Below are 15,974 nucleotides of genomic sequence, written 5' to 3'. Positions count from 1 at the left end.
GGTGTTTTGCAGTTCTCATTGATCAGTAAACTTGGTCTTGGTTCTTGCTGATCTCCTTGGGGAAGGCCCTGTTGCAGAGATTCTCAAGTGTCTTTGCCTTAGGTGGAACTGCACTGCCCTTGCTGGGGGCCAAGCTAAGTAATTTGCTCGGGTTTGCTCTCGGGACCTTTTGTTCCTGAAGCCTTTCCATGCAGCTTTGGAGGATGAGATTGAAAATGGTAGCCTCCGATCTTGGGGGCCCTACTCCTCAGTGTGCCCTCAGAAAAACAGTCAATCGTGCCTGTCTCCCTGGTCTCTGGCTGCACTTTGTGCTCATCCAGCATGTGACCAAGCATTTCTTTCTCTGGCTCATGACCCTGGGTAGAGTTTCCAAACCCAACAGATTCCTCCAGTATTCTCCCCTGCCACTCCTCTCGCAGGAGGAAGAGGGAGTCTCTCTGGATCTGCTACTTGTTGGATCCCTGCTCGAAGAGCAGTGGCCCGACTGTGCCGCAGATGATGGTTTATAGCAGCCCCGAGCTGAGAGCCCACTCTGTCTCAGCCCACTCTCAGCCCTCTCTGACAGAGAGGCTCTCTTTGCAGTCAGCTGCCCTGCTCTTGTACCTGAGAGCTCTGCTCCACTCAGGCACCCTTGGTCTTTCTGTGGCCCCAATGGTCCTGAGACCACACTGTCCCAGTGAGGGTTCCAACCCCTCCACTTAGCCACTGGACTGATGTCCCTCAGTGGAGCAGACTTCTAAAAGTTCTGATTTTGTGCTCCACTTGCTGGGATCCGGCTGATGGAGGCTCCCTCTGCCTGCGGTTTATCTTCCCGTATATAGCCTCGGATTCACTTCTCTGCCCATCCTACCTTCCAGAAAGTGGTCACTTTTCTGTTCATAGAATTGCTGCTATTCTTTTCTTCGATCTCCTGTTGAGTTTGTCGGTATTCAGAATGGTTTGATAACTATCTAGCTGAATTCCTGGGGCCAGACGAAATATAGATCTCTTACTCCTCTGCATCTTGCTCCTCTTTGGGACCATAGTTTTAAACACAAAACAACCAGGGTCCCAAAATCAGGAGCAGGTTGGGGGAGCTCAGAGCATTTTGATGTTTGGTATCCCATTTTGTAAGTCTTTTTCTAAAGGAGAAAAAAAAATTCCTAAACAGCACAGTTTCAACAGTAAATGCCTGTTGCAGATGGAGTCAAACTACAAGCCAACGTAGTTCTAGTAGGAATAGTCCAGTGTCAATAAGGAGTCAGATCAAAGACTTGCACAGTTCCAGTGAACAATCTGGTTCTGAAAAGGAGCTGAACTAATCAAAGGTAGCACACGGTTCCAATAGGAACAGGTTGGTTCCAAAAGGAATTGGACTACAGGCTAATGTAGTTCCAACAGGAGTGTTCTAATCCCAAAAAGGAATTGGACCGAAGGCCAACACAAGGTGTGGTTCCAACAGGAACAGTTTGGTTCTTCAAAAGGAGATCAAAAGCCAAATGAGTACTCTTAGAAAGAACAAGGCCTTAAAATTCCAAAGAAAAGCTTGGAGAGCTCAAACACAAACAGAGCATGGCTAGCAGTCCAGGAGAAAGCTTACCCTAAAACTCCAAGATGGGCAAGAAAACTGGGATCCAAGTTGGCTTTGTGGATATTTGCTCACCAGCCCCAGATTGTTAGGGGTCATCTCTGGATCCTACCTCCGATCACTAAATAATGTTAATCTTAAAACAGTTATTTTACCAAGAAAAATCGATTTCCTCAGGAATAACAGAATTGCAATTAGGGACAAACAAACAATGGCAAAACCTACGGCAAGTCTAACAAATGAAGGAGAGGATTGTTATTTTATATAAAGGAAATTGGAAGGGGTTGTTTTGAAGGAAAGTCTGTTGGAGAAAAGCAGGAATTCAGGGTGATGATGGTTTCTCATTGGCTGAATTGCAGAGGTAATCAATTTCTTGTAGGCGATGCAAGGGACCTCTTTCCCTCTTGGGCCTGTAATTGAGGATTCTGTCCTATTGAAGATTATTCTATTAGAGGTCTGTAATTGACATTGAGTGGTATAGCACCCCCTTTTAGCTTCTTCTGGTATTTCCCCTCACCCCTGTTAGTGAGGTTTCCCTTTTTTTTTTTTTTAAAGATTTTATTTATTTATTTGACAGGGATCACAAGTAGGCAGAGAGGCAGACAGAGAGAGAGGAAAGAAAGCAGGCTCCCCACTGAGCAGAGAGCCCAATGGGGGCTCAATCCCGGGATCATGACCTGAGCCAAAGGCAGAGACTTTAACCCACTGAACCACCCAGGCACCCAAGGATTCCCTTTATTAATTTTCACATACTTTTTGACCACCTCCACCCATTTCACCCATCCAGTGCCTGCCTCTTGCAACCACCAATTTGTTCTCTGTAAAGGAGCTTTTTTTTTTTTTTAAAGATTCCACATATGGGTGAGATCCTATGAATATGGATGCTAAGGTTCTCAACAAGATCCTAGCAAACAGGATCCAACAGCACATTAAGAAGATTATCCACCATGACCAGGTGGGATTCATCCCTGGGCTACAAGGATGGTTCAACATTTGCAAATCAATCAATGTGATAGAACAAATTAATAAGAGAAGAGAGAAGAACACGTGGTCCTCTCAATCGATGCAGAAAAAGCATTTGACAAAATCCAGCATCAAAATGCTTCAAAGTATAGGGATAGAGGGAACATTCCTGAACTTCATCAAATCTATCTATGAAAGACCCACAGCAAATATCATCCTCAATGGGAAAAAGCTTGTAGCCTTCCTGTTGAGATCAGGAACACAACAAGGATGCCCACTTTCACCACTCTTGTTCAACATAGTATTAGAAGTTCTAGCAACAGCAATCAGACAACAAAGAGAAATAAAAGGTATCCAAATTGGCAATGAAGAAGTCAAACTCTCTTTCTTTGAAGATGACATGATTCTTTATATGGAAAACCCAAAAGACTCCACCCCTAAACTACTAGAATTCATACAGCAATTAAGCAACATGGCAGGATACAAAGTCAATGTACAGAAATCAGTCGCTTTCTTATACACTAAGAATGAAAATACAGAAAGGGAAATTAGAGAATCGATTCCATTTACTATAGCACCAAGAACCATAAGATACCCGGGAATAAACCTGACCAAAGAGGTAAAGGAACTGTACTCGAAGAACTACAGAACACTCGTGAAAGGAATTGAAGACACAAAAAGATGGAAGACTATTCCATGCTCTTGGATCGGAAGAATAAACATTGTTAAAATGTCTATACTGCCTAGAGCAATATATACTTTTAATGCCATTCCGATCAAAATTCCACTGGTATTTTTCAAAGAGCTGGAGCAAATAATCCAAAAATTTGTATGGAATCAGAAGAGACCCCGAATCGCTAAGGAAATACAAAAATAAAACTAGGGGCATCATGTTACCTGATTTCAAGTTTTACTACAAAGCTCTGATCACCAAGACAGCATGGTACTGGCATAAAAACAGACACATAGACCAGTGGAACAGAGTAGAGAGCCCAGATATGGCCCTTAACTCTATGGTCAAATAATCTTTGACAAAACAGGAAAAAATATACAGTGGAAATAAGACAGTCTTCAATAAATGGTGCTGGGAAAACTGGGCAGCTATATGTAGAAGAATGAAACTCGACCATTCTCTTACACCGTACACAAAGATAAACTCAAAATGGATAAAAGACCTCAATGTGAGTCAGGAATCCATCAGAATCCTAGAGGAGAACATAGGCAGTAACCTCTTCGATATCAGCCACAGCAATTTCTTTCAAGATATGTCTCCAAAGGCAAAGGAAACAAAAGCGAAGATGAACTTTTGGGACTTCATCAAGATCAAAAGCTTCTGCACAGCAAAGGAAACAGTAAACAAAACAAAGAGGCAAGCCATGGAATGGGAGAAGATATTTGCAAATGACAGTACAGACAAAAGGTTGATATCCAGGATCTATAAAGAACTCCTCAAACTCAACACACACAAAACAGACAATCATATTAAAAAATGGTCAGAAGATATGAACAGACACTTCTCCAGTGAAGACATACAAATGGCTATCAGACACATGAAAAAATGTTCATCATCACTAACCATCAGGGAGATTCAAATTAAAACCACATTGAAATACCACCTTACACCAGTTAGAATGGCCAAAATTAGCAAGACCGGCAACAACATGTGTTGGAGAGGATGTGGAGAAAGGGGAACCCTCTCACACTGTTGGTGGGAATGCAAGTTGGTGCTGCCTCTTTGGAAAACAGTGTGGAGATTCCTCAAGAAATTAAAAATAGAGCTTCCCTATGACCCTGCAATTGCCCTACTGTATTTACCCCAAAGATACAGATGTAGTGAAAAGAAGGGCCATCTGTACCCCAGTGTTTATAGCAGCAATGGCCACGGTCACCAAACTATGGAAAGAACCAAGATGCCCTTCAACTGACGAATGGATAAGGAAGATGTGGTCCATATACACTATGGAATATTATGCCTCCATCAAAAAGGATGAATACCCAACCTTTGTATCAACATGGACGGGACTGGAAGAGATTGTGCTGAGTGAAATAAGTCAAGCAGAGAGAGTCAATAATCATATGGTTTCACTTATTTGTGAAACCTTTGTTGAAGGGAGTAAGTGTGGAAAAGGAAGAATTGAGAGTATTGGGTAGATTAAAGGAGCTTGGGAGATAGAGACATCAGAGAAGTGAAAGCTTTCTGTTTGCGGTGCTCCATTTTTTAAAGCATTCTTGGGAATTTCTGTATTTCCTCTCTTGGTCTCTGTCTGTCTTTCTATACATAGAATCTTTCAGTTCAGCCTAGAAATTTGAGTGTTTATTTTGAGCATGCCCCTATGATGGGCGCTGTGTAGGGACCAAAGATGAAGGAGGTTATTTCCCCTACCTAAAGAAATTTCTAATTTAGTGCTGTTTTCTAGGGATGATTATGGACTGATGGGGCTAGATTTTTCTAACATGTAACTTGTACATCGAAACTGCATTTATTCCACTGGTGTTTCTCTTGATGAAAATATTTTTTGGAATTTTGCTTGTAACTATTGACATGCTCTTTCATACATACAAACCTATCCTCTATGCAAATCACTTTTTCCTCTGGTAGAACTTTTTTGGGGAACACTATTATTTGGAGCTAAATACTATATAAAACAAGTGAACAAATTGGAAATGCTCTTTTTTGGGTCTTTTTTTACCTTTTTAAACTTTAGGTGAAGAACTGATTTAGATGATCTGTCAAGGATATTTTCTCTTTTAAAATTAATGACTTACTGGCAAATTGCCCCTGAAAGTAAATTCTAGAAGAGTTCCAAAAGTGCTGAGAGTGGTGGTATATTGAGGGAATGAGCGTGCAGGAATATATTCTCAAGGTGAATACTTGGAAGGATCATACTTAAATGCATAAATTCTGGAATACTCAAGTTTTGCCTGTGGTTGCCTAGTATATGAGCCTGTCTGTAGTTGCAGTCAGTTAAGTATGAAGTGTTGCTCCCCACTTTGTTTAAGATTTGTACCATCCTTGACCTTTACAGGTCACATCCTGTCATCCCATCATTTCTTCTGCTTTTAGCTTCACCTCTTTTTTTAAATGCCATTGAGTGGGACACCATTAATATTAAGAGTTGTTTATGCATTGCTTTCAGTTCCTGTGCCTGTCATGTTTATGTGGATAAACCAGCTTTTCTCCCTTCCTTTACCCCTTTAGTAACCAGACTCACAAGAATTACCTTGCATGTGTCTTTCATGTCCTCCTATCTACCATTTTTATTAAGCATTATTTAAATTTACCAAGACTAGAAAGATAGGATGGACTAAATTAAATTTACCAGGACTAGAAAGATACAGATAAATCTGTACCATCTGTTTGGCTGTTTCCTTTCTAGTTTAAATAGTTGAATCTACTTGCCTTTGGGTGTCTTGCACTTGGTTTTGTACAGGACTATATTGCCTCTTACTTAATTCATTATTTCCAAAGGTTTTATTTTTTGTTTTTTCCCCATTATTTCCAAAGGTTTTAAATGGCTTTTTTCATTTTTTCTGACCTATGCCCTCTGGAAAAATCAAAGTGTCTGGGCTTCAAGGCCAAAGACCTAATCTGATAAACCAGCTTCCTATTAATTTTTTCATTAAGGTATTTTCTGTTTTAAATAATAAATATTGTCTACATGAATAAGCAGCTAAATAAAAATAATAGATACTATTGTTTTTTTGAGAGACTATATATGAGAGTGAGGGGAGGGGGGGCAGAGGGACAGGGAGAGAGAAAAATCCCAAGCAGGCTCCATCATACCCAGCACAGAGACTGCTATGCGGCTCAATCCCAAGACCCTGAAATCATGACCTAGCCAAAATCAGGAGTCCAATGTCTGAACAACTGAGTCATCCACCAAGGCACCCCAATAATAATTATTTTTTAAAAGTGTTTATACAACCAGTTTTTGTTTGTGAAACATAGGCAGTGTGGGGTTTTTATTTTGTTTTGTTTTTACCTTTATGTAACATTCCCTTCGTTACTGTTAAATTATACTTCTCAATAACTTGCGATGATACGGAGCTAGAGAGTATAATGCTAAGTGAGATAAGTCAGAGAAAAACAAATACTGTATGATTTCACTCATGTGGAATTCAAGAAACAAAAAAAAAATGAGCAAAGGGAATAAGACACAAACCAAGCAACAGACTCTTAGCTGTTGAGAACAAACTGGTGGTTAGCAGAGGGAAGATGGGGGGGGATGGCTGAAGTAGGTGATGGGGATGGAGGAAGACACTTAACTGTGATGAGCACTGGGTGTTGTATGGAAGTGTTGAATCACTCTGCTGTACACCTGAAACTAATAGAACACTGTATGTTAGCTATACTGGAACTAAAACAAAACCTTAAAAATTATACTTCTAAGTGGTATTTCACTTGGAGAAATAAAATAAATTATCCATTTTTTAATTATAGCTAAAAATGGGGAAAACCCAGAAGTAATTTCTCATGCAGTCTTTTCCGGTCACTAGTATATGCTTGTAAGCTGAGAATGATAGCTCACGTCAGAATCGTCAGTTTGTTCGCTTTCTGCATTATAGTAAATGGAAATCAGTCACTTTAAGTTTTGGAGGGTTTTGTTTTAGCCATAAGTTTTCATTTGGTTCTCATTTCATTTTTAATTTCCGTCCATTAACTGATTGCTTTTATTTTAATAGTGAATTTATGGCAGAAGAAAGTAATGAAAAATTTTGGCTGTTTTTGGAAACTGTACAAGAATTAGCAGTTTATAAGCAAACAGGTAGGTCATGTGCATATTATAACTTTAAAAATTTGTATCTATGTGTATACATTATGTGTTTATTGTTTTTAATGTTAAGAGTGAAGTGTAAATGCTTAATTGGGTTAGTAGATCTGAATATTAAATTTGAAAATATGCTTTAATGGAAATTATTCTGAGCATCCATTTCCAAAAAATAAAGGTTTAATACTTTATTGTAAAAACTCTCACATAATTAGCAGTGTTTGCAGATTGCATTACATCAAAAGGAACTAGAGATTGTTGACTTGTGGCTTTCTTTTTACCTAGACTAATTTGAGATAGTATTAATTTTACATCTAGTAGTGTTGTTGTTTTGGTTCCCCCCCCCCCAAATTACTTTGAAAGAGATTTTTTAATTTGCCTTTAACAAGTCAGGTAACCTATGTGTCTTCATTTCACTATCTAGAAGATGCAGTTAGTCTTTCCTACTTTTTAAATATATACAAATATATATTACTACATATCTGTATATATGCTTATACCTTTAGAATGAGCAAGTGTTTATTAGTGTGTTTCTGAGAGAAGATCAGTAGATTAAAGACACTGAAATGAGGTTACAGCAGCAGAGGGTAAAAGGTTAATTATTAATTATTGTTAAAAAAGGTTATTTTTCTATCTCTATGGAGAATAGAGTATTAACATGGAGTTCCTCAAGACGGATTTCTTTAGGCTTGTAGACATGGGGAGAACTTCTTACTATGAAGATTAAATAGTTTAGAGACAACTTACTATGGTGATTAATTCGATTTTGTTCTTGAATATCAGTGTTAAGAGAAACAACAGTTTTGCTTATTTTAAGTGTTCATTTACTGGACTCCATTTGGCTCAAGTGGCCTCAAAGTTCAGCAATTTTAGGATTTCATGAGATGGATTTAAAAAAATAGAGCAGGCATGCCTTTCATGATATTTTAAACTGAAATATTTTCAAAACCAAGCAATTTGCTCTTTTAGAAAACTTTTCCTGAAAAGCGGCCTTATTATCATTATTTGAGTCACAAGAGGCACTGGGCACGGCTCTAGATGCCGGAAATACAAAGGGGAATAAATGTGATCTGTGCTCCCCGGCCCCATAATACTGTGAAGGGGACAGTGGACAAGCCAGCTCTGCTCTGAGGTGGTTAGAGCTTAGGGGCCCTGATGACAAGGAAGCGCCTGGGAAAGGACACCTAGTCAGTACTTGAGAGAGAACAGGACGGCCTTTCCAGTAGTGGTGAGGTTGGAGCTCGGTCTGGAGGACAGCAGCCAGCGGCAGCAGCCAGGGAGAGGGGAGGGGGAAGAGCAGAAGAGACCGCAGTGGGCTCGGCGGGGCAATTTGGACCACTTCGAAGTGGACTGGCAAATCGATTGAGAACTATTATCGGTTGGTTTTGTATTTGTCCTGATAATTTCAGTTTTGGTATTTGAGGTAAAAACAGGCTTGGTTAATGTGGCAAGTTCTCACAGTTCAGAAATCCACCTGTACCCCTGGGGATAAAAATATATGTTTATAAAAAAAAAAAAAAATCCACCAAGTTTTGTGGCCCTCACCTAAAACCCTAAATGTAGCTTTCCCAAATGTTTGTCTCGGCACATACTTTCTAGTGTTACTCATTCAGTGCTATTCTCGAAAATTAGTCTTAGAGATTTTGAACTCTTTAGTTACTTAGATGTGTCCATGTATTTTCCCTAAATGAAATGACATGCCTGGACAATCTGATGGCAGATGATCATTAATAAGTTGGAATATAAGCTTAGGAACCCAAAGCTCTACTTCAAGCATGTGATAAGGAAGTGTGTATTTCAGGGTTGAACCTAAAAGAAATCCTATTAAAGAAGAATTACCAACACTAAAAATAGAATTCCATTAGAATTACTTATCATGGCAAGGGTCAAAAGCGTATGCTGCTTCATCACTGTTGCTGTTAGGTGTAGGAGAGGATTCTGTATGTGAGGAGTTAAATATGTCAGTAGCTGTCAGATTTACTGAATTTACTTCAAGATACTATCCTAGAAGAAACATTTTAAATCCTCAGTTACTTACAGTTTTTTAGGTTGTTGAATTTCCATGAAACCCTGTAAATAGTCTTTCCTGAAGAATAATTCTGATGATCTACTTGCCTTAAAAAGTTGTAAATATTGAAGATTTAACTTTTTGAATTCAGGTGCTAGTTTCATGCCATTTCATGAGAATATTTTATGTGTTAGGAAAATTAAGACCTTTTAAATATTGAATTGTCTGGTTTTTTCAACCATTTCACATGGTTCTGCCACAGAGTTATGTATTTCTTGGTGCTTCAAGATTTAAGCAGTATATTAGCTAACCTGTGAGTCTTGTGTGGGGAGTTACAAATGTCAGCCAAGGGTTACCTAATTCCAGAGTCCCGGTTTGTTTTTACTTTCCAGTGTGTTCCACATTGAAACTAATTCTCAAAATCCTTGAAGATTTTAATGGTTTTTACACAAGTTGCTTATGTATTTTATTGGGAAGATTTTTGGAAAATGTTATGACATTTCTCAGTTACATATAACTGAAAACCAGATTTGGATAGAAGGACGATTGCAGTTTGGATATGTCACATGTGAAATGCTTGTCAAATACCCAAGTGAAGATATCCCATAAGCTGATACATGTGTGGAGGATTTAGGTGGTCAAAATCTGGGCTAAGGGGTAGGATTTGGGAGTTATCAGCTCTAAGAGGGTAATTGAAGTTATAGGGAGGAGGTATAGAAGGAGAAGAAAACAGGTCCCAAAGGCAGAACCCTGAAGAACACCATTGTTTAAGAACTAACCAGAAGAAGAATGCACAGTAGAGACAGGAGGAGCACTCACAGAGGTGGGTGAAAACCTGGCGAGTGTGATGTCATGGAAGCCGGGGAAGATGGAGTGGTAAATCGGTGGATGTTATCACATACTATAGAGAGAGCAAATAATGTGAATACTAAGGTTTTAACAACAGAAAACGTATTGGTGATTTAGCTAGCAGTTTCACTGGTATAGTTATCAAAACTATGGTAGGTTGAGGCGTAAGTCGAGGCTGGAAGTGAAGAGTATTGTTAAGTCTTTCCAGATGGACTGTGAAGCATGAAAAGATGCTCATCGTCCCTCTTTACCAGGAAAATAGAAATCGAAACTTCGATGAGCTGTCACCTCCAGTCAGAATGGCTAAAATTAATGAAAAGAAACAACAGGTGTTGGTGAGGATGTGGAGAAAGGGGAATCCTCTTACACTGTTGGTGGGAATGCACACTGGTGCAGCCACTCTGGAAAACAGTGAGAATCCCAAGAAGGTTCCCATTCAGTGCAGAGCCTGATGTGCGGCTCGGTCTTGTGACCCTTGGATTATTATAAACATCCAACTCCTGATTTCATAATCAGGATGTTTAACTGACTGAGCCACCCGGGTGCCCCTAAATTGAGTTATTTTAGAACATCAACTAAAGGAGTCCAGTGCTTCCATCTTGTGATTGAGGTGATCTTGCAAGTTAAGCCTAAATTATAGAATCTAAATCCCTGAACCCTACATCCATCTCTACATTAGAGACCTTAACAGTGACTGGTGACAAAACTTAGTGTCTGTTGTCAGGCACAACTCACACTTGTTTCCGTTGACTCTCTGTTTTCATGGAAGACTGATCCCTGTTTGACTGATACAGTCTTAGTTATGCTATGCATTAATTTGGGCTATTTTTTTGGTGGCCCTGTAGCTTTTACAACTTTTTAAAGATCAGTTTTTAAGATTGTATCTCTTCTCTGACCTGTGCTTCTTTTACTTAGGCGAGTCTTACATACATTTTTTTTTTAATTATTATTCTTGAGGGAAACTCAACCATAACTTTCTGAGAAATCACCTATAGTTTAAGAAGTAGGAGTGAATGAGCACCCACCTATTCTATGTAACTCCTTGGGAGTACTATATTAGGAATGTCTTATGGCCTAGAAGGAAGAGAACTATTCATTTCTCTAACATCAATTCCATAAAGGTATTGAAGACCGATGGGGTGTGCCAGGAGCAAAAAGGTACAGTTGAAAGCCTAGAGAAGATTCCTGCCTTTACAACTTATAGCTTAATGGGAGGGCCAGCATTAAAAAATTTATAGATAATTTTTTATTAGTTTTGAGACTTGAGATAGTATGGACCTGTCAGAGTTTACAACAGGATCTGGACTGGGGAGGTTGGGCAAAACTCTTTCCAAAACAAATGACACTTAAGCTGAGGTTTGCTGAACAGTTGTTGGCTGAGAATCCTTTTGCATTTCACGGCAGAGGAGTGGTGTGTGAAGGCCCAGAGTTGTTAGCCGCCTCTCTCTGGGTATTTTCTCTTCGTCCTTAGAAGCAGTAATGAGTTGGCCTATGGCCTTTCCTCCCCTCGTCACTGTCTGATTTGGATCATCCCTATTCTTAGTCTTTTGTATTCGTAAGTATACATGAGCTTCTACTGCGTGCTCTGTTGGCTTCAGTGGTTTTCTTTTTTCCCCAGCTCCCATTTATGAAGAATCACCGAGCTTACTCTACTTTCCAGTTAATTTCTCCTTTGTCACAGTTTGGTTCCTGGTGTGCTTTTCTGCATCGCTGGAGCGTGCAGGATTTACATAGTCTTTTGTAAATCTCAACTCCTCCATTTAGTATTGTTTTTACAGTTAAGTATGTTCAGAGCTCACCATCAAACTCTATGCTGCAGTTCCTCTAACTATTTCTTGGTTAGGTAAAGCTTGCTCCCTCATTGATGCCTCATGAATAACTCCTAGGAATAATGGCTTTGAGTTCCTCACATATAGGACTGTGTATGCATGAATTTTATATTTAAGATTTTTAACTTTAGAGACCCGTATTTTTACTAGGAAATGTTGCAGTGCTAACCATTCTTAATCTTCACTCTTAGACATGTAGACCCATTGTTCCTTTTAATTCTGGAGAGTTTTCTGTTCATTCTCCTCTGTTCCTTTGATTTCCTGCCTTAGGGATACAATTATACATACCGTAGCTCTCCTTTGCCAGACTTCTGAATCTGTCATTTACTCTTAAATTGTTTTTTCATCTTCTCGTATTCTTTTTGTTTCATTTTCTTCACATTTTCCCTGTATATTCTCTGTTAGTTTTTCCTGATTCTTTTTACTTTTATGTTAGTTTAGTTTAGTTTTACGTTAGTCTGTATTTTCTGATTTTCTTTCTTGTTTTTTCCTTAGCTCTTTCAGAACAGTTTGCATACCCCCTGTTTTTTAGTTCTCTCATTCTTGAGCTTTTTTATCAAGAACTTTAGAGGGGCTGAAGTTTTTTTATCCTACTTGCAAGCTTAAAACTTAACTTCCCACAGTTTTAAGGATCAAACATAAGGCATGAGATAGAGAGCCCTGGATCAGAATTGAAAGACTTTCTAACTGACCAAGGGAAATCTCCCAAGTGGGCTATAGCTCTCTTCTCAGCCATGACCCATTACAGTAATTTTTGAGGCTTTTCACTGTCCTGTGTGAAAGGATCTAAGGTTGGTGTGATAGACTGTAGGAATTGTTTAATCATAAGGTGGTTGTAATTCTGCATTCTGTACTCTACCCTCTCCTCTTCCAGGCAAGCCAATGTTCTAATGACTTTCTGACCTTCTGACCTTCTGTCCATAGTGGTAACAGGTTTCCTTCCATTTTCACTGTGTGCACGTGTGCATGTCTATAGCTCTTGTCTGAAGACGGTCAAACCTTATCCTAATCCAAGAAAGGTCTTTGTACTTGTCACAGTGGATTGGACTTAAAGATGACAAAAGCACTGATGGGAAAGTCCCCTTGCATGGAGAAGAATTAACAACTAAGACCTCATTTGGATAAATGCCTCTGAATCTACTGCCCAGTTTTTGATCTGTAACCTCGTCCTTATTTTCTTTTCGATAATAGGCAACAAAGTCAAGGACCATTTATTGTCTGATTGACCATGAAATTTTATAACTATGTTCACTATCAGCTTACAAGGACTTCCTCTAAATTCTGTAAATTGACCCATGAGCCTGGGTCTTTTCTCCTCTAAATATCTGTGTATTCATCAGCATTCCATCTCTGGGTCAGATCTGTCGAGTACTGTGAAGGTTCTGAGATTTTACCATTTCCAAGCTAACAGATTAGTTTCATGGATGTGGACAGAAGACCTGAAAGCCCTAGATGAGAGATGGAGGACTTTCTTACTCAAAGAAAAAGCAGCATCCACCATGTTTACATATGTGTGCTGGTTCCCTGAGCCCTGATTCCCACAGGACACCATAGGGAGCCAGGTAACACCTGAATGAATGGGTTGTAGTAAGGAGAGGAGCCAAGGGTCAAGAGCCCAGCAGCTTTTGAACAAGTAGTAGACACTGTAGCAATCAACAAACAGTCCAGTGTTCCTCACCACCTCCAACATATCTCCTTCCATGCAGCGCTCTTTTCCTCTCCCTCCTCCCCCACCTCCCAAGAGAGTGTCTGGTTACACATCCCTTTTGTCCTCCCTTTTCACAGCCAGGAACTGTGATCTGTGGATAAAGATCAGAGTCTAGGGGCGCCTAGGTGGCTCAGTGGCTTAAGTCGCTGCCTTCGGCTCAGGTCATGATCTCAGGGTCCTGGGATCGAGTCCCGCTTTGGGCTCTCTGCTCAGTGGGGAGCCCGCTTCCCCCTCTCTCTCTGCCTGCCTCTCCATCTACTTGTGATTTCTCTCTGTCAAATAAATACATAAAATCTTTAAAAAAAAAAAAAAAAAAAGAAAAGATCAGAGTCTACCCTAGCTGTGCTCTTTTAACCATGTTTCTTCTGTCATTTGATAACTTAGTACCAGGGAGTAAAGGAGAGAGGAAATGACCAGGGCATGTCCATGGGCCAGCTTTCAGGGGCTGATACCAGCTGGCTCCAGAGCGCAGTGTTGGTACCCGACCACCTCTGGCTGCCAGGGGCAACAGTGCAGACGATAATTATACCCCAGGTGGTGTAGAGAAAAGGAAAGGGCAAAAAATAGCTGGTTCTTTCCCTGCTTACCCCATGAATGTCACCGGGCCCTCTTCAGCTCTTGGCTTCTGTTCTCCGGGACTGTTCCCAGCCAAATGATCTCCAGCTCCCCAGGGCTGTCCAAGAGTTCTTACACTTTAGGATTTATCCTTCTCTTTGGTGTGTTCAGGAACTTTGCAGAGGGGTTTAGAGGAGGGAATCAGCAGTTCAGGTTATTGTATACAAGAAGACATTTATTCTGTCTCCTAAAGCATTCTGGATACACTAATTGCTTTTGGCTATGTGTGTTAAATCTGAGTTGTATTTATTTATACATGTCATTTAAAATTAAGTCATATTTAACTGTTCTGTGCTGTTCTTAGTCTCCTCTTAAATCATAGGTAGGTCCTGAATCTTATCCTTGTGTTATAACCCACAGCCTTGGGGTGAAATAGTCTGATATCCTGGCCCCTCCCAAATAGATTTTAGTGGTAGAATTATTTTCACTTAGAATCATAGCACTTGATTATACCTCACTGGTGCATCCAAATGAAGTTAATGAACAAGATCTTGATTTTCCATTTTTCTCCAACACCACCCATAACCAAACTTAAGATTTGATGGTATTGTTAGCTTTACAGTAGAGCTGTGCCAGTGTGTTGAAAATGAAAATAACATCCTTTTCTCTTGTTTTTTTTTTTTTTTTTTGGTATAGAATCAGCTTATTCTTATTACAACTTAATCCTGAAGAAAGCTGGACAATTCTTAGACAATTTGCATATCAACCTCTTAAAGTTTGCTTTCTCAATAAGAGCATACTCACCAACTATTCAGATGTTTCAACAGGTATGTAAAAGTACCCAAACCTATAGTTGACAAAGAAGCATGCTGGTACTGTGCATGAATCTTAATGTGAATATCTTTGGTTCAAAAGGATCTACAGAAGGCTCACCTGGGTGGCAGGTTAAACATCTGCCAGGTCATGATCCCAGGGTCCTGGGATCCAATCCCTTATTGGGCTCCTTGCTCAGCGGGGAGCCTTCTCTCCCTTTGTTGCTCCCCATCATTGTGCACTTGCTGACAAATAAATAAAATCTTTGGGGGGAAAAAAAAAATCTGTAGACTTGGAATACCTGCTTCCATAGCCTGTCATTGATTGTATTATCATTGTCGATCGATTATAATTGAATACATTTTATAATTTTATAGTTATTTGGAATAAGGAAATTATAAGGACAAATAATTATTGAAATTAATGAAAATTTTAATTTGGCATTTTTTTGGTGGCATTTTTCAGTGACTTTGAAGCATGTTCTACTATAAAGTTGGTTTTGTTAAAAAGTATTTGACTCGGCCTGCACATAGATATTCTTTACTTTAATTAGAGCAATAACTTAACAGTAGTTGATGAGTTATTTCAATCAAAGGAATATATGAGTTTTAAAGATCATATTGTAATTATCAGCTACTGTAGCTAAATATAACCTCTGAAATCTTAGATTGCAGCTGATGAGCCCCCACCAGATGGCTGCGATGCATTTGTGGTTATCCATAAAAAACACACCTGTAAAATTAATGAGCTCAAAAAGCTGCTGAAGAAGGCTACTTCAAGGTAAGTTCATGATAGCCTGTAGTGAAAGAAATGGTTTATAAAAAGAGATGAGGGTTGAAATAGCAGAAATTGCTTATAAAAATTTTTCATAATGAAGATAATGCTTATTGAAAAACTGAATTTCCTGAGTTGG

General features: G+C 39.4%; 1 protein-coding gene across 1 annotated transcript in view; it reads left to right on the top strand.

Moving 5' to 3' along the window:
• The window catches only part of UGGT2 (UDP-glucose glycoprotein glucosyltransferase 2), a 184,854-nt gene that overhangs the window by 12,104 nt on the left and 156,776 nt on the right, over positions 1-15,974 (top strand). The window contains exons 2-4 of the mRNA XM_082700684.1: positions 7,214-7,296; positions 14,945-15,075; positions 15,729-15,841. Of these exons, the coding sequence (XP_082556810.1) occupies positions 7,214-7,296; positions 14,945-15,075; positions 15,729-15,841 (327 nt within the window). The remainder of the gene's footprint in view (positions 1-7,213; positions 7,297-14,944; positions 15,076-15,728; positions 15,842-15,974) is intronic.

This window comes from Mustela nivalis, assembly GCF_964662115.1.
Source record: "Mustela nivalis genome assembly, chromosome: 15".
In the NCBI taxonomy this organism is placed as follows: domain Eukaryota; kingdom Metazoa; phylum Chordata; class Mammalia; order Carnivora; family Mustelidae; genus Mustela; species Mustela nivalis.
This window is presented reverse-complemented; position numbering and strand designations above follow the sequence as displayed.